Source organism: Geotrypetes seraphini, chromosome 6 (assembly GCF_902459505.1).
Source record: "Geotrypetes seraphini chromosome 6, aGeoSer1.1, whole genome shotgun sequence".
NCBI classification, from domain to species: domain Eukaryota; kingdom Metazoa; phylum Chordata; class Amphibia; order Gymnophiona; family Dermophiidae; genus Geotrypetes; species Geotrypetes seraphini.
In genome coordinates, this window is record NC_047089.1 from 112,337,600 (window position 1) to 112,359,537 (window position 21,938).

A 21,938-nucleotide genomic window follows, 5' to 3' on the forward strand; every position below is an offset into this window, starting at 1 on the left:
GACCAATCCAGAAACAGAACTTAGATGAATAGCCTTTCTGTGTAAAGTCTCATACAGGCTAGGAGACACAGGCGCCTTTCGATAGATAAGCACAGCATAGGAGTATAACTCCTCCAAGATTCACACAGTTTAAGCATGAAGGCATAGATGGATGTCCTTGACTAGAATACCATTCTGGTACATACCCAGAATGCATCAGGCAGAAACAGCAAAGATGTTTTCTTCTTTCTCTTGCAAGATTCATGCTGGAAAGATTTCTTGCAGACAATGGATCAGGCTTAAATGATGGTTCAGGCTCAATGATGTCATAGAGGCCTAACCTTCAGGTGCAAATAAGGAAACACCCCTACATTCCAATTCTGCGGGATCATGCCTGTTTTCAGGGATAGATTGCAAACCTGCTGTAGTAGTTCCGCTATTTCCTCCTTAAGTTCTTTCAATACCCTAGGGTGGATTTTGTCCGGGCCCAGAGATTTTACAGTTTTTAATCTATCTATCTGCTTGTGTATATCTTCAAGGCTTACCTCCATGGATGTTAATTTTTCTGCTTGATCTGCTTTGAAGATTTTTTCAGGTTCCAGCACGTTGGATTTGTCCTCTTTTATAAATACTGACGAATGACACATTGCCAGGAATCTGGAATTGCTTCGCTGTTTGTTAGTTTAGATGCCACTAAAGCTTTTGACAGTGTTAATTGGTCCTTTTTGTTTCATACACTTGAATACATGGGGCTGGGAGGGTTTTATCTTAGGGCGGTACATTCTTTATATTGTAACCCTTGGGCGTCCCTGCTGGTCAATGGTATTCATACGGACTCCTTTTCTATCTATCGGGGTATCAATCAGGGATGCCCTTTTCACCCCTGCTCTTTATTCTCTTTTTGGAACTGTTGCTTTGCACTTTATGCCTTTTCAATGAGGTGCAGGGCCTTCAGGTCGCCGGGATGTCTTTGAAGACATTGGCTTTTGCTGACAATCTGTTTTTGATACTGCCTGATCATGAGGTTTCCTTGCCCCTTGCGTTGGATCTTATTTCCGAATTTGGTTTTAATTCTGGGCTCTCCTTGAATCTTGACAAGTCCGTGGCACTGTCTTCCTGTTTGACAGTTCATACTGCTTGGAGGGGCCCCTTTCCTTTGCGGTGGGGGGAGTCTGAATTAAAATACTTAGGGGTCCGTATCCCTCTGGATCTATCCCGTCTTTACTCACTGAATGTGGAACCTTTGTTCTCCGCCTTTGGAACTCGGTTGCAGTTGTGGAGGAGTCTTCCATTTTCATTGTTGGGACGGGTGTGCCTCTATAATATGCTGTTTCTCCCACAGTGGTTATATGTCTTTCAAGTTATTCCGCTCTATTTATCTTCTCAAGATGAGAAGCGGCTTGAGCATATGGTTCAACGCTTCCTTTGGATGGGCAAGCGTGCTCAACTTCCTTATCGGAGGACAGCCTCCCCTTGGTATAAGGGGGGCCTGGGTTGTTGAATCTTCATTACTTGACGATCGCTTGTGGAATGTGTCATATTAATGATCTTTTTTGTGGCACATCCACCTTTACCTTTACTAATACTTCTTTAGAACTTTCTTGTTTTACCACTACTCACTTTAGTGCTTTTCTTCACTCTTCTTTGCTTTCTAAATGGTAGCCTGCAGCCAGTTCACTGTTGCATGGCCCCCTTCGGAGGGTCTGGCACTGGATTTGCAAATTTCATTCCCTCAGCTCTACTGTCTCTCCCTTTTTACCGATACGCTTAAATGCAAATTTTCCCCCTGGGGTGGATAATACTAGTTTTGTACATTGGGAAGTAAAGGGGATTCGCTACTTGTTCCACCTAGTCGACAATGAGGGTTGGTTACAATCTTTTGACCTGCTCTATGAGGAATTTGCTCTTCCTCCTACCGATGTTTATGCCTATTTATAGATCCATCACTATATTTCCTCCTTGAAGTGTAGTCACCTTTCGACTTCTTGTTGGGAGATATTGACCATGGCATTTACTTTTGGTTCCCAACAGACTGTACCTTTAAAATTTCACCATCGCCATCTGAAAGATGAATCCCCTTTGCCTGATTGTAATAGATTACGGGATGCATGGGCTGGTGACCTGAATATGGAATTATCTGAGGATGTGCTACTAACTTCCATAAAAAAGTTACTGCTTTTTAGCAAATACACTGTATTTTGGGAATAGCATTATAAACTGATTCTCTGCTTGAATATATCGCCTAGGCGAGCTCACTTGGCGGGACTCTGTCCGACTGCAGACTGCCTGCGCTGTGGGGTGCCTGACACTGGCCTCGGCCATATGTTTTGGACGTCCCTCAGTACAAACATTTTGGGACGCTGTCTTTCTTTTTGTAGACAGAATCTGGAACATTACAGTACGACGCTCCGCCTTGGTTTTTTTTTTTTTTTGGAGCCTCCCTGCACTTTCATCCACGACGACCTGGAGCGTCTGCATTCCTCCGTTGGGCTGTTGTGATAGCGATTAAATGTATACTCCTCAAGTGGATGGAGGCAGATGCACCTGACTATTCCCTCTGGCGTTGTCATCTGATCACGCTCCTTTCCTGGGAACGCAGAGGAGTGCAAGATTTCTCTTCTCCGCCTGGCCGGGCCTTCCAACGCATCTGGGAACCGTTTTGGACTACTATGCCACCAGCGGCGCATAGTCGCCTCTTGAACTGCTAACTCTGCTTCCTGTTGTATATCTGCTTTGTTTAGTGCCTTTTGTATAGGATAGGCTTGTTGTCTCCATTGTTTTCTTGGTATTTCTGTGAGGGGGGTGGGAGGGAGGTTGGGGGCGGGGTGGATTTGGAGGGATAATTGGGTTGCTTATGGGTGCAAATATTTGAGCAATCACTGTTTCTATTGTACCTCTTCTGTTTGCTGTTGTTGTGCTCAATAAAATATATTTGTTGATAAATACTGACGAAAAGAACATGTTTAGTCTATCCGCCATTTCTTTTTCCTCCTTCACCACTCCCTTCCTATCTCCTTCATCCAGCGGTCCCACCTCCTCCCTTGCCGGTTGCTTCCCTTTAACATATCTGTAGAACGGTTTGAAATTTTGTGCTTCCCTGGCTAGCTTCTCATCATATTCTCTTTTTGCTCTTCTAACCACGAGGTGACATTCTTTTTGATGCTTCCTGTGCTCTTTCCATTTCTCCCCGGTTTTGTCATTTTTCCATTTCCAGAATGAATTTTTCTTATCCCTCATCGCTTTCTTCACTTTTTAGTTATCCACGCCGGGTCTTTTGTTCAGTTCTTTTTGCATCCTTTTCTAAATCTGGGGATATACAGATTTTACGCCTCGCTTACCGTGTCCTTGAATAAAGACCAGGCTTGCTCTACAGTCTGCGATTTCTTTGAGCTGTTCCTAAGTTTCTTCCTTACCATTACTCTCATCGCTTTGTAGTTTCCTTTCTTGAAGTTAAAAGTTGTCGCTGTGGTTCTCTTTCCCTTCGTTATTCCTACTTCAACTTTGAACTTGATCATATTGTGATCGCTGTTTCCCAGCGGTCCCAGTACTTCCACTTCCTTTGCAGGTCCTCTTAGCCCATTAAGGATTAGATCCAGAGTGGCATTCCCTCTCGTCGGATCTCTGACAAGATGCTCCATGAAGCAGTCCTGTATAGCCTCCAGGAATCCGGTTTCCCTAGCGTTTTGTGAGATTCCAAGACTCCAGTCTATCCCGGGATAGTTGAAGTCTCCCATAACAATCGTGTTACCGCTTTTGCATTCTTGCATCATCTCAGCTTTCATTTCTTCATCAGTATCTTCGGTTTGTCCAAGTGGATGATAGTAAAGGCCCATCTTTATCTCGAGCCCTTTCCTTCCTGGTATTTTAACCCATAGTGATTCCAATTTGTTTGTTGTCACTGTTGTGTCCACTCTGGTCGAGTGTATGTTTTTTATGTATAGGGCTATTCCTCCTCCTTTCTGGCCTGACCTCTCTTTGTGATAGAGTTTATACCCTGGCAGTGCTATGTCCCATTTGTTTTCTTCATTCCACCATGTTTCAGAGATCCCAATGATGTCTAGGTTCTCTTTTTTGGCCATGACTTCTAATTCTCCCATTTTATTTCTTGGGCTCTTTGCATTAGTATACATGCAGTTTAAGTCCTGGTATTTTTTTGTCGTCTTTTTCTTTTCCTGTGCTATGATCGTCTTATCATCCTCTTCCTGATCTGTCAACTCTTGTTTTTTGCCTATTGTGTCTTCCCAGCATTTCCCCCCCCCCTCAGTATCCTCTCAGGATACCTTCTTCCGAATTGTCGATACTTGGTTGACCGTCGGCTTTCCCCTTCTTCTTAGTTTAAAGCCTGCTCTATTCCTCTCCTAATGTTGTTTGATAGAAATCTAGTTCCTGCTGCGTTCAGGTATAGTCCTGAAGAACTTGCTCTTGCCCCAAAACGTCCAGTTCCTCACAAATTGGAACCCTTCTTCCTCACACCATCTCCTCATCCATGCATTTATTGACTGTAGTTCTGTCTGCCTCTTCACATCTGCCCTCAGTACTGGTAGGATCTCTGAAAACGCTATCTTCAACTTCCTTCCCAGGATCTTGATCTGTTCGATCAGTGCATTTCTACTGTAGTCTCTCCTGCTGACATGTTTTGTCCCAAAGTGGATCATCACTGTGGTCTCTTCAGCCTCTGCTCCTTCTAGGATCTTTTCAATTTTGTTGACGATATCTTTTGCTCTAGCTCTTGGGACGCAGGTCACAAGTCGATCCTCTCTCCCTCTTGCTATGTGGGTATATACTTGCCTTAGGATTGAGTCTCCCACTAGGATCGCAGATTTTCCCTTCTTTAGTTTTTGCTCCGGTCGCAGGTCTATGTCCTCGGTGTGCTTTGTTGCTTCTTCTTCTAGGCATTGGCAAGACCTTGCATCCCCTTCCTGCGGGATTCCTCTGTGGGTTTCTTCCTTGGTGTCATCTTCCTCTTGTTCTCCATTCCATGTGGGTGTATCTTCATCTTTCCTCTGATGTTCGTGTTCTTCCACCCTCCTGTAGGCCTCCTTAATGAACTCCTCGAGCTCTGTGACTTCTTCCTCAATATGTCTCTCACTCATGAAGTCTTCTGCTGTCCTGGTTGGGTCTTCTGCGATGTAAAGTCCTTCCACAGTTCCTGTATCCTGTCCTTTAGTTGCCTTCTTCAAGCTTTTGAGCTCCTGACAGCGACCGCATACATATGACTGCCTCCCCGAGGGGAGATAATCATACATATGGTAGACTGTGCAGAACACTGGAAAGCTCATCTTCTGGATTCCCTCTGCTTCCATTGCTGCGTGCCTTTTTGGAGTACTTTCTATTATAGTACTGGTACCTTTTTGCTTGTGTGTGTTCTCTTCTGTGCCTGCTGCTTGTTACTTCCCTATTCCCTCTGCATCTGCTGTGGCTTCCCTTTGTGACTACTCTGTCTTTCCTCTGCGCCTGCTGCGGTTGTTCTGCTTTTTCTGCAGTGACTCACTCCTTCTTAAAGGCCCTTCGCAAAGGCGCTCTCGCTAAGGTGAGCGCCTTTTACGCTCGCCGAACGGCTGAGCGCCGTCCCTTTTAAGGCGGAGCTCCTAGGTCTGACGTTGAGGTGGGCGGAGCGATCTCTTGCTGCTGCCCCTCACTCTGCTCCTCCTCTGTCCCCTCCTGGCTACTCTTCCTCTCCTCTCTCCTGCCTCCCGACTCTCTCTCCTGCCTCTCACGCTCTGCTGCTGCTGCTTGTAAGCAAGATGGAAACAATAAAGGCCTGTCATATAAAAGATTCTTGGATAGAACTCTTGCTTTCCAGTCTGGTAAATTAAATGAATGGTTGGGTAATATCACTATGCATTCCTCATCTTACTTCAGTTTTAAAAAATTAGTAAAAAAACAAAATTATTTAATCGATTTGTAAGTTAAGGTTTTACTGTTTTCACTTTCACATTGTATGTACGTACTGATGATTTTATATTGTGTTTTATTCCCTGATTGTCCAGCACTTCTTGTTGTAAACCGCCTCAAACTATTGTGGCTAAAGAGCTAAGGTGATATATAAGAATAAAATTATTATTATTGCAGATTCCTTGCGGGAATTAAAATTGGAATTCCTGCAAGCCTCCACATTACTGTTCTCAGTTATGAGCAGCTCCATTGCCCGAATACATTCTTCCCTTCACATTCTGACATCACTAAACTGATTCTTGTGCAATCTCACTTTATTCCGGGATCAGTGGGTTTCATGCATCTCTAACTGACTGTAAAAAGCTTCAAATGATTGAAACCATAACTCCTCCCTCTCCTAGCATATCCTGGAGCCTCCCTTGATTTCACAGAGGCGTATCTGCTTATCACCATTTTTTCTGCCGCACAGGAAAATTTCTTGTGGTTTCACGGCCTGGAGCAGCACTTTCAGTTTGTGGCTCTCACCTTCGGGTTGGCTTTGGCGCTCAGGACTTTCACCAAGGTGACAGTGATAGTGGCAGCACACCTTCACTATCTGGATGCCCTGGTCCACACATAATTGGACAATTTGCTGTTAAGTATTTCAAAGTTACTGCAATTACATTTTGTTTTTATGATTTCTCTCCGTTGGTAACATATATAAAAACAGTCACTTACAAATCTATCCCTGGTAACAGAGCTTTAATTTAACCTGTCACTGTTAACTGTTTATATCCCTTTTTTAGTGAACTTGTGCTTTTGAAGTACGTGGGAACCGATGCCTGACTAACTTTTCCTTTTAACTCCTTAAACCTTTTTTTCTTCTAGGCGGTGTACACTGTCTTAAAAACATATATGAAATAACAATACATCATTTAAAACAATAATAGTTATTAAAAACAAACAGAAACAAAAAGGGAAACAGGGTAGAACTACAATTATCAAGTAAAAAGAAAGAACATATAGGGAAAGACAAAAGGAGGGGTGTTAAAAGATAGAATAAAACTATGTAGCCCTGAAAAGGACATTTAGGTCTCAAAAGCATCAAGAAAAAGAAATGTTTTTAATTTCATCTTAAAATGGTGAAGAGTTGATTCTTCCCATAAGTGGGCCGGAATATTATTTTCAAAGCTATCTTTCTAAGCCTCCTTTTTTCATAAAAAGGAGCGTTTCCTCAACACAAATAAAGCCTTTTCCTGGCCTTTGCTCACATACTAATGAGTGAAATAGGATACTTTAAGATATATCTTTAAACGTACATGGATTTAAACCTTCATTGTTTTGCACGCTAAGGTGTGTCCCCGACTGTATTTGGTTTGTATGTATGACCATGAGACCTGAGCAGAGCTAGGGAAGCCTGCTGTTGTATGCATTTGTGAAAAGTCTGTTAGTCTGGTGAGTGAAGCCAGCATTGAGGTGTTAGATTTTTGAGACTGGCAAGTGGAGCCAACTGTTATTGTGAGAATTTATTTTGTTCTTATTTAGTTGTGAAAAGAATATCAAGTGTGGGAAGGGCCCACTATGTTTTAGGTTCATGTTACTGTTTGTGTCTACATTAATGAATGACTCCCGACCTTTGATGATTGGTAGTTTGTAGCCAGCGAACTGATTGATAACAGGCTTTCTGTGACGGGTTAACTGGCGGGTTGTAGTCAGTAACTTGTCTGCTGAATAGTCAGCAGTGTACTGTAAGAATTTATTTCATTATCTTATTTAGTTAGCAAGGAATTCTTCGATAAGAAGGGCACACATCTTATTTTCTTTTTTTTCAAGCTACTGTTTGTATTGGTACCAGACCTTTAGACATATACTCTTTCATTCAGGTTTCTGAGAACATGTGGGAATCACAATAAGGGAACCTTGTTCCAAAGATAAAATGAGCAGCTTAGCCTTTCAGACACTCAAATATGCGATGCCTAAAAGCATACAATACACATTTGATAGTGTTGTCAGCATGGTAGGCAAGTGCTGGTCAGTAATCTTTTCTCATGTAATACACTACTCAGCATCATTAAATGAAGCTAGCAATAAGGATCAGAGAACTGTTACAACTCTAAACAAAGCCCCTAGTTCTACAGATACAGGGACAAGAAACACAAAAAGCACAAGTAGACAATAAACAGGAGCATACTGATACTGATGCATTTACACAGGAGATAGAAGATGTACAGGAGGTACGAAACGAAACAATTTAGCTTGCACAAATTCAATGGGCACAAAATAACACTCCCTGTCTACAGAATGCTCAAAGTTCTGGACCAAGTTATTGAGGCATGAGAGGTAGCAGACATGGATTTCCCAGAGGTAGAGGTTATGGGAATGTTAAGGGCAAGTTCCTGTAATAAACATGGCCACTATGCAACTCAATGCTGGGATGCAGATACTAATCAGAGTGATAGAGAGGGAGATCAAGGCCGTGGTATGCCCCCTCCCGTTATCAGTGGTCAGAATAACTACTGCATGGATTATGCTCTAGACTTATCCTATTCACCAGGCTATCTTCAGCACTGGCAGGGCCCAACAGGGGAATTCTCATGATCGAAAACTAGGCCAATGTGTACAATGTGTATTTTTTTATTTTTTTTTAGTATAGCTACAATGGCCTGGACACTCTCTTGTGCAGTCCTGGCCGCAGGAGGGTTGTCTTAGGGCGTCTGATGCGTCGCTTATCAGAGCACCTGGGAACTGTGTTGGTGGTTCCCAATTGGCTGAGATGACCATGATATGCCGACCTGGTGCAGCTTCGGCAGGGCCGGGGGGAGGTCGAGTTTGCCATGTCACCCTCGACCCCTCTCTCAGAGGCCGATCGCTTGCAGGACCCGGACCTCTTTGGTCTTGTATCTGGCTATTGAGCACATGGCCTTGTCTGCCCGGGGCTGTTCTATTGTGACAACTGTGCTCTTCTCAGTGGCTTCCCTACAGGTGCAGATTGCAGGTATGTCCTGCCTGGACCCTTTTACCTTGAGAGGACTTCTTGGCAGTTCTTCCGGACATGGTCCATTTTCTACAGGACAAGGTTCATCTGAGGCCACTATTGTGCCTCCCTTGTTTGACATGCAGACTGTCTCTGGTCTCCGCTCCCTGGCTTGCCCGCCTGCCCTACAGGCATCCATGATGGATCTCTCTCAAGGCAGTATTCCTTTTGACTGTCATGTTAGTTTGGACAGTTTTGGAGCTTCTAGCTCTTTTCTTGTCAGGATCCTTATTGCATATTGCGGATTCCGAGGTGCTCTTGCATACGGGTCCTTCCTTCCTCCGAAAGTGGTTTCAGTTTTATATGTGAATCAGGCAGTTCCCCTTATGGTGTTTGTTTTTTCCAGTTCAGGCACAGGACTGAGTGCTGCAGTCTCTAGTTGAGCGCAAGCTTTTATGGTGTCATTTAGAGGTAACTAACGAGTTTCAGGTCTCGGACCACCTGCTTTTCTGGTGGGTCATGTCTGCAAGGGCTAGCTTGCCCTCAGGGCTACTATTTCGAGATGGATTTGAGTGACCGTTTCTGCAGTTTGTGTAGTGGCAGGAAAGAAGCCCCCCCCCCCTCGGGGTACAGACTCATTCTACCAGGGGCACTTCCTGCTCCTGGGCCGAGTCGTTGGTGGTGCCTTCGGATGAGTTTTGCAAGGCTACTACAGGGTCCTCCTTTCACACCTTCTCCAGGTTTGACAGGGTTACTGTGGGGCCAAGCAGGATGCTATCTGTGGTGTTCTGGTGGTGGCAGTGAGTTCATCAGTCCCACCCGGAATAAAGTGGGATTGTACAAGAACAAAAGATTAGGTTCTTACCTCTGCTAATCTTCTTTCTTGTTAATCCACACTTTATTCCTGGAACCCTCCCTATGTATGTCTGATTTGCTGATCACCTGCCTTGAAGTACTGGTAAGCTGGATTTATGTTTCGGACCAGCCTTTATAAGAGTACCTTCTTACTAGATGTAGCACTATATTTGGGGAGATCCCTGGATTAGCACCCCCTTCTGACAATGCAGGATGTGTCTTACTATAGCACTGTTTTGTAGTTCTGGTTTGATAACCTGTTTTACAGTTTTCATTGTTGTTTTGCAAATGTTAATATGAGAAGAATTAATTTGCCAGGGAGTTCCCCGTTTCCCTCTCTCTCTTGATTATTATTTCGGTAGATGTTCCTAGCTGCTTGAAGACTGACTGGAATCTACTGGGCATGCTTCAGGATATGCTAGGAGAGGGAGGAGTTATGGCTTCAATCATCTGAAGCTTTCTACAGTGCCTGGTGGTCAGAGATGCATAAAACCCACTGGTCCCGGTATAAAGTGTGGAATTACAAGAAAGAAGATTAGCAGAGGTAAGAACCTAATCTTTCGTTACGGATCACTAGGAGTCTGTAGATGGCTTGCTTCGGGTGGATAAGACTGTGGTAAAGCTCTACCCAATGGCTCCTGAATTTCAACAGATGTTTGTGCAGCCTAAAGTGGATTCTCTGGTGGTTGAAGTCATCAAGTGGACTTCTTATCCAGTGCAGGGGTGTATGTTAAGAGATGCACAGGATCACAAGGTGGACATAGTCCTCACGAGAGAATTTGAGGTCTTGGCTCTGGGCCTTAAAGTTGTGACTGTGGTTTCCTTTGTGGCACGTGTTTTCTACTCATAGTTAAGTCAGATTCCGACAGCTGATGCTGACAGACTTCCAGATGGTTCTGTTATGGGGTAAATTATATGGTAGACACTGTATATGATAACATCGGAGTCATGAGCAAGGTTTCTGCCTATTCTTTCTCCGCCTGCAGAATGCTCTGGATCAGACAGTGGGCAGGAGATTCAGCTTCTTAAGGCCACACTGAGCAGACTTCCCTTTCAGGGTCAGATGCTCTTTGGAAAGGGTTTAGATGACCTGATGGCTAGTGTGGTAGACTGTCACCCTAATGCCTTACTAGACAGCAAACCCCTTCTTACTTGGGAGGCCAAGTGACCATAGGTCTTTCAGGGGTCAAGACAAAAGTATGGCAGTCACAGAAGGCAACAGGCCTATGGTTCTCACTTTTCTCCAGCTGCTTAGAAAGTTCAGTGATGCTAGGTCAGAGACCAGGCCTCCTCAGATAGCAGAAAAGTTGTCAGCTTACTGGAGGATCTGGATGCAGATTGCTTGTTGCTGGAGGTTGTTCCAAGAGGGTTACAAGATCGAGCCTTGTTTCCTTCTGCCAAACCTTTTTGTAGATTCCCCAGCCAGTTGGCCAGAAAGAGCCCTCAGAGTTCGTGCAACGGTAAAGAGGCTTATCCCAGAACAAGCAGGCAGCATATTCTCACATGTAGGTGACATCATACACGGAGCCCCAGTACGGACAGCTTTAAAATGCTTGAGTATCTGATTGTAAAACCGCTTAGAAAACCTTGATAGGCGGTATATAAAATCCTAATAAACTTAAACTTAAAAGTGCATCATCACTTTAAGAACTTGAGAAAGTTTGCGAACTTCCCACACTGCGCATGTGCGAGTGCTGTTTTTCCCGACACTGCTCACTACTCCTCAGTTCTTAGTTTTCCTTGGATCTAAAAAGTCATGTTTTTGAACGCCGTTCAAATTTTTTGTTATACCTTCCCGCTCATTTGTTATTTTTTCTTCATTTACTTATTTTTAAGTTTACTAAATTTTCTAAAAAAAAAAAAAAAAAAACGGGGAATTTTTCCTCTCTTTTCTCCTTGTGGGCTTCACTTGATGAGGGGTGATTGCAGCAACTCACTTAACAATTCACTTCCTTCAGCAGTTGGGTTTCAAAATCAACTTTTCCAAATCCCAATTTCAACTCTCCCAGACTCTGCAATTTATCTGCTCGACACCATTCATCTCAGAGCGTTTCTCCCTCAGCAAAGGCTAGAAAATTTGATTCAGCTTTGCACTCAAACTTCTCGCCTTCCTTTTCTTTCAGCCAGGCAAATGATGGTACTGCTGGGTCACATGGCTTCCACAGTGCATGTTACTCCATTTGTGAGGCTTCATCTCTGGACACCTCAATGGACTCTCGCGTCTCAGTGGTCTCAAGCTCTTGACCCACTGTCTCAACACATTACGGTCACTCCTTCACTTTGGCAATCTTTTGCAGTGGAGGATGAACTCTTCCAATCTTTCCAGGGGGTTGTTGTTCCACATCAGAAGGTTCTGACCATGGACTTATCCACCTACACTTGGGGGGATCATCTGGATGGTCTTCATACTCGGGGTCACTGGTTTGCCCAGGACCAGCTTTGCAATATCAATCTATTAGAACTCAGAGCGATCTACAGTGCTCTCAAAGCTTTTCAGCACATTGTCACCAACCACGTCCTTATCTGCACAGTATATTACATAAACAAGCAAGGCTGCCTCCATCTTTGTTAGGAGGCCCAAAAGATTTAGACCTGGGTGATTGCTCACAACATATTTCTGAAAGCAATATACATTCAAGGGGAACAGAATTTTCTAGCAGACAGACTCAGCAGGTTTCTTCAGCCAAACGAGTGGACGCTCAGCTCTGCAGTTCTGCATCACATCTTATCTCAGTGGGGGATACTTCAAATAGACTTGTTTGTGTTCCCCCACAACCACAAGCTACCCCAGTTTTGCTCCAGGCAGTACTCTCTTCAACGTCTAGAAGCAGATGCTTTTCTACTGAATTGGACACACAAGTTCCTCTATGGGTTTCCTCCAATACCTCTCATCCTCAAGATGCTTGTCCAGCTCAAACAGGAGGAGGCCACCATGATTCTCATAGCTCCTTGGTGGCCAAGACCAACCTGGTTTCCTCTATACATACCCAAGTCCAACATATGGCCCCCTCTCTTCCGCCTCCCCTTTGTTTCAGGTTTCTCCCTCTCTCTATCTTCATTCTGCTAACATTTTGAATGTGTTTCCCCTCTCTGCCCCTTCTAGTCCAGCATCTGCTTTTTCTTCAAGTCTGTTTTCCCGCCCCTCCTCAAGGTCCTTTGGAAGCCTCTTCTCTCTCTCACTCCCCGGTGTCCAGATCCAGTGTCCTGTCGGGGCCCTTTCAATGGATGGGCCTTACCTCCAAGTTGCTTCCCGTACCCAGCGAGAGGTTGTCTTCTGCGCTGTGACCGCCGCTGAGCTAATTACGGCAGCCTGCAGAGCACGTTGCTTTTACTGTGGTCCCACCTCTCCTCTGACATCAGGGGCAGGACCGCGGCAGAGGCAATGTGCTTGGGAGGTCAACAGCAGCCCTATATGTTTGCTCTGCAGGCTGCCGTAATTAGCTCAGCGGTGGTCACAGTGCAGAAAACAACCTCTCTCGCAGCAAGCAGCTTGAAGGTAAGGCTCCGCCCATTGCGAGGGCCGCAGCGGGATGCTGGATCTGGACACTGGGGAGTGAGAGAGATGAGACAGCCAGGCACTCACCAACTCTAGGGAGAGCTGTATCAGGCACATGCATTTAAAAAGGTACAACGGGATGGGGTGTTTAAAAAAAAATAATTAAAAAAAAAACAAGTATATTCGCTACATAAGACGCACCGACATTTCCACCCACTTTTGGGTGGAAAAAAAGTGTGTCTTATGGAGCAAAAAATACGGTAGTTTTTAAAAAGTCACCTTTACTTTTGAATGAGCTCTCTCTATACCCATCTACCGTACCATTCAGTGATCACTGGATGCCTGATGATCATCCACTGTAACATCAGAAACACTTTCTCCATTTGTAAGCACTAAGTTCAGTATGATCCCAACCTGTGTGAGTTCCATTACCAACTGTTTGAACAGCTGTCCTTGTAGAGAATCTAGGATCTCCCTACTTCTAGAAGACCCTGCAATAGGGATACCCCAATCAACTTCCAGGATATTAAAATCACCTATTAGTAAAACTTCCCCTTTTTTAGGTATATTCTGAATGTCTATTAAATTTCTGTCCACTTCTTTCATCTGTGAAAGAGGCTTGGTTTGGCATGTGCCCATCTTTCTAAGGTTCCCTCTGTATACCTCAGTGATGATTCATGTAAGCAACCTGACCCACTCTGCAGACATCCCTCTACCGAAGTCACACCTGTGAAGAAAAAGGAAGTGACATCATCAAGGGAGGGAACATAGTAGAGAGAAGCCTGCAGAGCTGGTGCAACTTGCCTGAAGATGTCGCCAACAGCAATTCTTGCTGGCCGTGGATGGAGAAAAGGGAGAGAAGGGAGTTCTGCAACCAAATTCTGAAGCCATTTAATAATTCAAATAATAAGACCTTCTCACAACTTCAGTACAAGCTCCCTTGGTCTCCAGGTCTCTGAGCATATACTAGAATATATTTACTGTTGTCTTTAATATTTTATATGACCTCTATAGCTTGTATTGAAGTTGTGAGAAAGGCTTATTTGAATTATTATATTATCCCAGGACAAGCAGGCAGCATATTCTTGACTGATGGGTGACGGCACCGATGGAGCCCCGGTACGGACAATTTTATAGTGATTGCACTCTAAGAACTTGGAAAGTTCTGGCAGGCCGTACCGCGCACGCGCGAGTGCCTTCCCGCCCGTCAGAGGCGCGCGGTCCCCAGTTTCTTAGTTTCCGCGGAGCTAAGAAGACGCGTTTCTCTCAACGGCCGTTGTGAGAAAATCTTTTTGATTCTTCCCGCTCGCGTAAACTCGTGAAGGAAATATTGTTTCCTTCCTTTTTTTCCTTTATTTTCTTTTCTTTAAAAAAAACCAAAAACATTTGTTTTTTTCTTCTTTTTTCGATTTCGCCCCGGCGGGGCCTTTTGCCACCATCGAGGCCTCGGCCTTCGATTTGGCTGAAGCCGTTTTTACATTCATGCCCCCTCAACCCGGGTTCAAGAAGTGCCAGCGGTGTGCACGACCAATTTCACTCACTGACCCACATAATTGGTGTCTACAGTGTCTTGGTCCCGACCATCGAGCGTCTACCTGCACCCGCTGTGCAACTTTAAAAAAGCAAACTCTGAAAAATCGTCAAATCCAGCAGAGATTGCTTTTTGGTGCCGAAATGTCTGACTCTACGACACCGGCACCGACATCGGCTCCGGCGCAGTCGGCACCCACCTCATCGATGCCACGCGATACCTCGTCGGCGTCGACTCCTTCAGGTAAGCCGGCTAAGAAGCCTTCCCCGTTGGAGCGTCCTCCGGTCTCGGTGGCAGCGAGCCCAATCCTGCCGACCTCGAGGCGCCCACGGAAGCACTCCGCCCCAATAGAGGTGAGCCCCTCGACATCGGGTTCCTCATCCTCGGGGCGTAGAGCAGCACCACAGGTACCGCAGAAGAAAAAGGCAGTACCGGTGCCCTCACTCGAAGTGCGTATAGCTGCTGTTCTGCAAGTGCAGCTTAAAGAACAGTTGCAACACCTTCTTCCTTCACTCTTGACACCGAGCCTTCCGGTCCCGGTCCGGTCTGAGCCACCGGTACCGACAGTGGAACGCCCTATTTTATCCGCTTCCACTTTGTCGGTACCGGTTCAATCTGCTTACTCGGTCTCCATGCCGGTTCTTGCACCGGAGCCGAGAGCTCACCAACAGGCTGTACAGACTTCGGCTCCGGTGCATCCAGTGACATCTCCCGGTACCGAGTCGATCAGGTCAGGGAAATCGCTTCGCAAATCTCGTCACCTAGAACCCTCCACACCAGAATCTCGGGACCGGAGTTTTCAAGTTCGAGATCCTGATTTGTGGGGTGATTCAGAGGATCCTCTTCTTTCTGAAGGGGAATGCTCCTCTGGTGACGAGGACCCTTCTGCTTTGGGACCTTCCTCTAGACCAGATGTGTCCTCTTTTTCTTCCTTTTTGAAGGAAATGTGTGATTCTCTCTCCATCCCCTTGGAGGCTGAGTCAAAGAAATCCAAAGCTTTTCTAGATGCACTGGATTTTGACCAGCCTCCAAAGGAATATCTTAAGTTACCTCTCCATGACATCTTGAGAGAGACCTTTTATAAAAATTTAGAATCTCCTTTAACTGTACCTGGAGCTCCCCGCAAGTTGGACTCTTTATATAAAGTCATTCCCATTCCTGGGTTTGACAAGCCCCAACTACCTCATGAGTCCCTTTTAGTTGAATCCACACTCAAAAAGTCTAAGGGGGCTAGTGTGTATGCTTCAGTCCCTCCTGGCAGAGAGGGTAAATCCATGGACAAATTTGGAAAAAGGCTGTACCAGAATGCGATGTTGGCCAACCGGTCAGGAAATTACGCATTCCATTTCTCATTCTATCTAAAGCAGCTTATACAAAATCTGACTGTTTTCGAGAAATATCTCCCCGACCGGAAGAAATCTGTTTTTCACCAAACTTGTTCCTCCCTTTTGCAGCTTCGCAAATTCATGGTCAGATCAATTTATGACACTTTTGAACTGACCTCCAGAGCCACAGCTATGTCTGTAGCCATGCGACGGCTGGCCTGGCTTCGAGTTTCCGAACTCGATGTCAATCATCAGGACCGGCTAGCCAACGCACCTTGTTTGGGGGATGAGCTGTTTGGAGATTCCATGGATTCCACTACTCAAAAGCTCTCGGCTCATGAAACTCGGTGGGACACTCTTCTTAAAACTAAGAAAGCAACTCCACCTACCAGGCGTTTTCGTCAGCACTCGGCCTACCAACGAAGATTTGTGGCCCGTCCTCTGCCACAGACTTCACAACAGCCTAGACGTCAGAGACAGGCTCAGCAACAGCAGCAGGTGAAACCTCCCCCTTCACAAAAACCTACTCAACCCTTTTGACTTGGTTCTCCTGGACATAGCCAATCTTCCTCCTTCTATTCATCTTCCACAGCCCATAGGAGGACGCCTTATACATTTCATAAGCCGTTGGGAAATCATCACCTCGGACCAGTGGGTCCTCAACATTATCCGCCACGGCTACTCTCTCAACTTTCAGACATCTCCTACCCAAGGTCTGCCAAGAGAGTCTGCTTTCAACACTCCTCGGTCTTCCCTCCTTCTTCAAGAGGTTCAATCCCTCCTCCTTCTGAACACTATAGAGGAAGTTCCTCTAGATCAGAGAGGGCAGGGATTCTACTCCCGTTATTTTCTAGTCCCCAAAAAGACAGGAGATCTAAGACCTATTCTAGATCTTCGCGTTCTCAACAAATGCTTGGTAAAAGAGAAATTCAAAATGCTTTCTCTGGCCACTCTTTACCCTCTTCTCAATCAAGGCGACTGGCTATGTTCCCTCGATCTCAAAGAAGCATACACTCGTATACTGGTCAATCTGGCCTCCAGACAGTACCTACGCTTCATGATCAATCGTTGTCATTACCAATACAAGGTGCTTCCCTTCGGTCTTGCCTCCTCTCCAAGAGTTTTCACCAAATGTCTCATTGTGGTGGCTGCCTTTCTACGATCTCACCACCTTCAGGTCTTTCCTTACCTGGACGACTGGTTAATCAAGGCCAATTCATCTCAGACTGTTCTCCTGGCCACCAACCAAACCATCATGTTTCTTCAACTTCTGGGGTTCGAGATCAATCTACCCAAATCTCATCTCATCCCCACTCAGAGACTTCAATTCATCGGAGCTGTCTTGGACACAGTCCTCATGAGAGCGTTCCTGCCATCCAACCGTCTTCAAACGCTTCAATATCTGTGTCAGCAGGTGCTTCTACAACTTTCCATCTCTGCCAAGCAAATGATGATACTCTTGGGTCACATGGCCTCCACAGTTCATGTCACACCCTTCGCACGTCTTTACCTGCGCACTCCTCAATGGACCCTAGCTACCCAGTGGTCCCAAGCGATGGATCCTTGCTCACGTCACATATCTGTCACATCATCTCTTCGTCAGTCTCTACAATGGTGGTTGATATCCTCAAATCTCTCCAGAGGTCTTCTGCTCCATCTACCTCCTCATCAACTAGTCATCACCACCGACGCCTCCCCTTATGCCTGGGGAGCTCATTTGAACGCGTTCCAAACTCAAGGCCTTTGGACAGCCCAGGAAAAGAAGCATCACATCAATTTCCTGGAACTCAGAGCGATGTTTTATGCCCTCAAGGCCTTCCAACATCTTCTCTTTCCTCAAGTTCTCCTGCTGTGCACAGACAATCAAGTTGCGATGTACTATATCAACAAGCAGGGTGGGACGGGTTCTCGCCTCTTGTGCCAGGAAGCCCAGAAGATCTGGACTTGGGCCATAAATCACCATCTATTCCTGAAAGCTATCTACATTCAGGGAGAAAAGAATTCCTTAGCGGACAAGCTCAGCAGAATTCTCCAGCCTCACGAGTGGACACTCGATCCTTTCACTCTACAGTCCATCTTCGCTCAATGGGGCACTCCTCAGATAGACCTCTTTGCAGCTCCTCACAATCACCAGCTGCCCCTATTCTGCTCCAGACTCTACTCTCCTCACCGTCTGGCAGCGGATGCATTTCTCCTCGACTGGTCCAATCTGTTCCTGTACGCTTTCCCTCCTCTGCCTCTCATGTTGAGAACCTTGTTCAAGCTCAAGAGGGAACGAGCCACCATGATTCTGATTGCTCCGAGGTGGCCCAGGCAACATTGGTTCTCCCTTCTACTTCAACTCAGTTCCAGGGAACCTTTTCTTCTTCCACTGTTTCCTTCTCTGCTTACACAGCATCAGGAGACCCTTCTACATCCCAACCTCCAGTCTCTGCACTTGACAGCTTGGTATCTCTCGGGCTGACTTCTCATGATACTCTTTTGTCTCAGCCCGTTCGTTCCATTCTAGAGGCCTCCAGGAAACCAGCCACTCTGCAATGTTACCATCAGAAGTGGACACAATTTTCTTCCTGGTGTCTTCTTCATCATCTTGATCCCACTTCCCTGGCAGTGGAGATATTGTTGGATTATTTGCTTTCTTTGTCTGACTCTGGCCTTAAGTCTTCTTCCATTAGAGTCCACCTCAGTGCCATTGCTGCTTTTCATGAGCCGGTTCATGGAAAACTTCTCTCAGCTCATCCCCTGGTGTCCAGGTTCATGCGGGGTCTTTTCAATGTGAAACCACCTCTTAAAGCCCCTCCGGTTATCTGGGATCTCAATGTGGTTCTTTCCGCCTTAATGAAGCCTCCATTTGAACCTTTGGCTACCACTCCTTTCAAGTTTCTCACTTGGAAGGTACTTTTCCTTATTGCTCTTACCTCTGCCAGGAGGGTCAGTGAGCTACATGCACTAGTTGCAGATCCACCTTTTACGGTCTTTCATCATGACAAAGTTGTTCTGCGTACACATCCAAAGTTTCTCCCTAAGGTTGTCTCTGAATTCCATCTCAACCAATCCATTATTCTGCCTGTCTTCTTTCCGAAACCTCACTCTCATTTTGGGGAACAGGCTCTGCATACTTTGGATTGTAAGAGGGCTCTAGCTTACTATCTAGAGCGTACGAAACCCCACAGATCAGTTCCCCAACTCTTTCTGTCCTTTGATCCGAATAATTTGGGACGTCCTGTTTCTAAACGTACGTTGTCTAATTGGCTGGCAGCGTGCATTTCATTCTGTTATGCTCAGACCGGACTGACACTGGAAGGTTCTGTCACGGCCCATAGAGTCCGAGCGATGGCAGCTTCTGTAGCTTTCCTCCGTTCCACTCCTATTGAGGAAATCTGCAAGGCTGCTACTTGGTCCTCTGTTCATACTTTTACATCTCATTATTGTCTGGATTATTGTCTCATTATTGTCTCATTATTGCCTCTCATTCTCCAGACGGGATGGACACTTCGGCCAATCTGTTTTGCAAAATTTGTTTTCCTAATGGCCAACCTTCCCTCCATCCCTCTTTTTGTTAGCTTGGAGATCACCCATCAGTCAAGAATATGCTGCCTGCTTGTCCTGGGATAAAGCACAGTTACTTACCATAACAGGTGTTATCCAGGGACAGCAGGCAGATATTCTTGCGTCCCTCCCACCTCCCCGGGTTGGCTTCTTAGCTGGCTTATCCTAACTGGGGACCGCGCGCCTCTGTCGGGCGGGAAGGCACTCGCGCGTGCGCGGTGCGGCCTGCCAGAACTTTCCAAGTTCTTAGAGTGCAATCACTCTAAAATTGTCCGTACCGGGGCTCCGTCAGTGCCGTCACCCATCAGTCAAGAATATCTGCCTGCTGTCCCTGGATAACACCTGTTACGGTAAGTAACTGTGCTTTTTTGCCTTGTACTACAGACATAAGCTATGCCCTTTTTTGTTAGTGATTTGTTCAGCAACCAAATTCTTTGCAGAAAACAGGTGATTATGGGTGGTTGGGGAATTCTGTGCAAATTCCACATTGCACTATCACACAGAATTATGCCAGAAGTATAGTATGGTTTAATTTCAACCAAAATTGCATATTTTTTAACTACCCTGTAGGAATCAAATGTCTTGATCTGTCATTTTTATTCTTTTAGTATAGGTGAAAGTGTTATATGAATGAAATACAGTAACTATTTTTATGTCTAATAAAATTTTACACATCTTAACAGTTTTCTCTATATATGTCACTGCTTGGTTAATTCAGTTGATGAAAATATAAGTATTATTTTTTTGTGAAGAGCATATATCAAATATAAAATAACAAAAATATGATGTCAGGCATGAATTGCAAAAATAATTTGAATCACTATTTGATTTTGCTTAATAAATGTATATGAGTTATACATACGGTAATGGTAACATTTTTTTTTGACAGGATAAATGGCAACCTTTTATCAATACAGTTGCAGGTGTTCAAAAATACAAATGGCTAAAGCATAATGTCCAAGGCTTGTATCCTCAGTCTGCCATCCTTAACAGCATTGTTGAATTTGCATTGAAAGAGGAACCAGTGGATGTAGAAAAGATGAGAAAATGTTTGCTGAAGCAGGTGAGGAAAATATAATAATCTTTATTTTGACTTAATTAAAAGAAAGCTGCTTATGAAAACTGATGGCACAAATCAAATGGTTTATATGAAAAATATTCAGAAACCAAGAGACTTCAATGCAAATAAGACTGGCTTTAAAAATTGTTATAGTTGTGCAGAGTTCACTAGAACCTTTATGCCAAATTGCAAGTTAAAATATAAAATCCCTTTTTTTCTGTATGAGAAATAGGACTTCCAGGTTGAGATGTTCACATTTCCCACATTATGCAGAACATTTTGTAAAATACATATTACATGTAGGAGTGCATCTCTATTTTATGGTATTTGCTGGAGTAGCTATGTCACAAACCAAAAAAGAGCAGTATTGCTTGAAAATTTATTTGTGTAAATGTCAGTATTTACATATAATAATAATAATAATAATTTTATTCTTGTATACCGCCATACCCAGCGAGTTCTAGGCGGTTCACATCAATTAAATTAGGATCCGCATTGACATGCAGATTTACAACATTTTATCAGAAATTGAAAGATGAGGAAGGAAGAGGATAGAAGGTAGGGAAGAGAGAAGATTTCATGAAGGAGGCGAAGAACAGTGCGAGGGGCGAGGTGTTATTGCAGGAGGGGGGGAAGGTTAAGGGTCTTGTTCGCTGAATAGGTAAGTTTTGAGTAATTTTCTGAAGCCGAGGTATGAGGGGGCCTCGAGTATCATTTGGGCTAGCCATGGGTTCAGCTTAGCTGCTTGGAAGGCGAAGGTTTTGTCTAGGAATCTTTTGAGATGACAGAATTTTAGCGAAGGGAAGGCGAACAGCTGAATTCTGTGGGATTTCTTATTGGTGCAATTAAGGTTAAAGTGAGGATTGATGTATCTTGGCGATGAACCAAATACTGATTTGTAGCAGAAGCATGCAAACTTGAAAAGCACTCTGGATTCGAATGGCAGCCAGTGAAGTTGGTGGTAGAACGGGGTGATATGTTCCCATTTCTTTAGGCCAAAGATGAGACAGACGGCGGTATTTTGGATCATTTTTAGTCTCCTGATGGTTTTCTTCGTGGAGCTCAGGTAGATGATATTGCAGTAGTCTAGAATACTGAGAATGGAAGATTGTACTAGTAGGCGGAAAGCGGTGTCATTGAAGTATTTTTTTTATGGTGCGGAGTTTCCAAAGTACCGATAAGCTTTTCCTGACAATGAGGTCGGTGTGATTTTCTAGGATAAATTTTTGTCCAGAGTGACTACCAGAATTTTTAAGGTATGTTCGAGGGGGAAAGTCATTCCTTTCAGTTGAATT

At 44.8% G+C, this 21,938-nt stretch overlaps 1 protein-coding gene across 1 annotated transcript in view; it reads left to right on the forward strand.

The window, feature by feature from the left end:
• The window catches only part of HERC2 (HECT and RLD domain containing E3 ubiquitin protein ligase 2), a 3,346,202-nt gene that overhangs the window by 1,063,054 nt on the left and 2,261,210 nt on the right, over positions 1-21,938 (forward strand). The window contains 1 exon segment of the mRNA XM_033948978.1: positions 20,473-20,646. Within this exon segment, the coding sequence (XP_033804869.1) occupies positions 20,473-20,646 (174 nt within the window).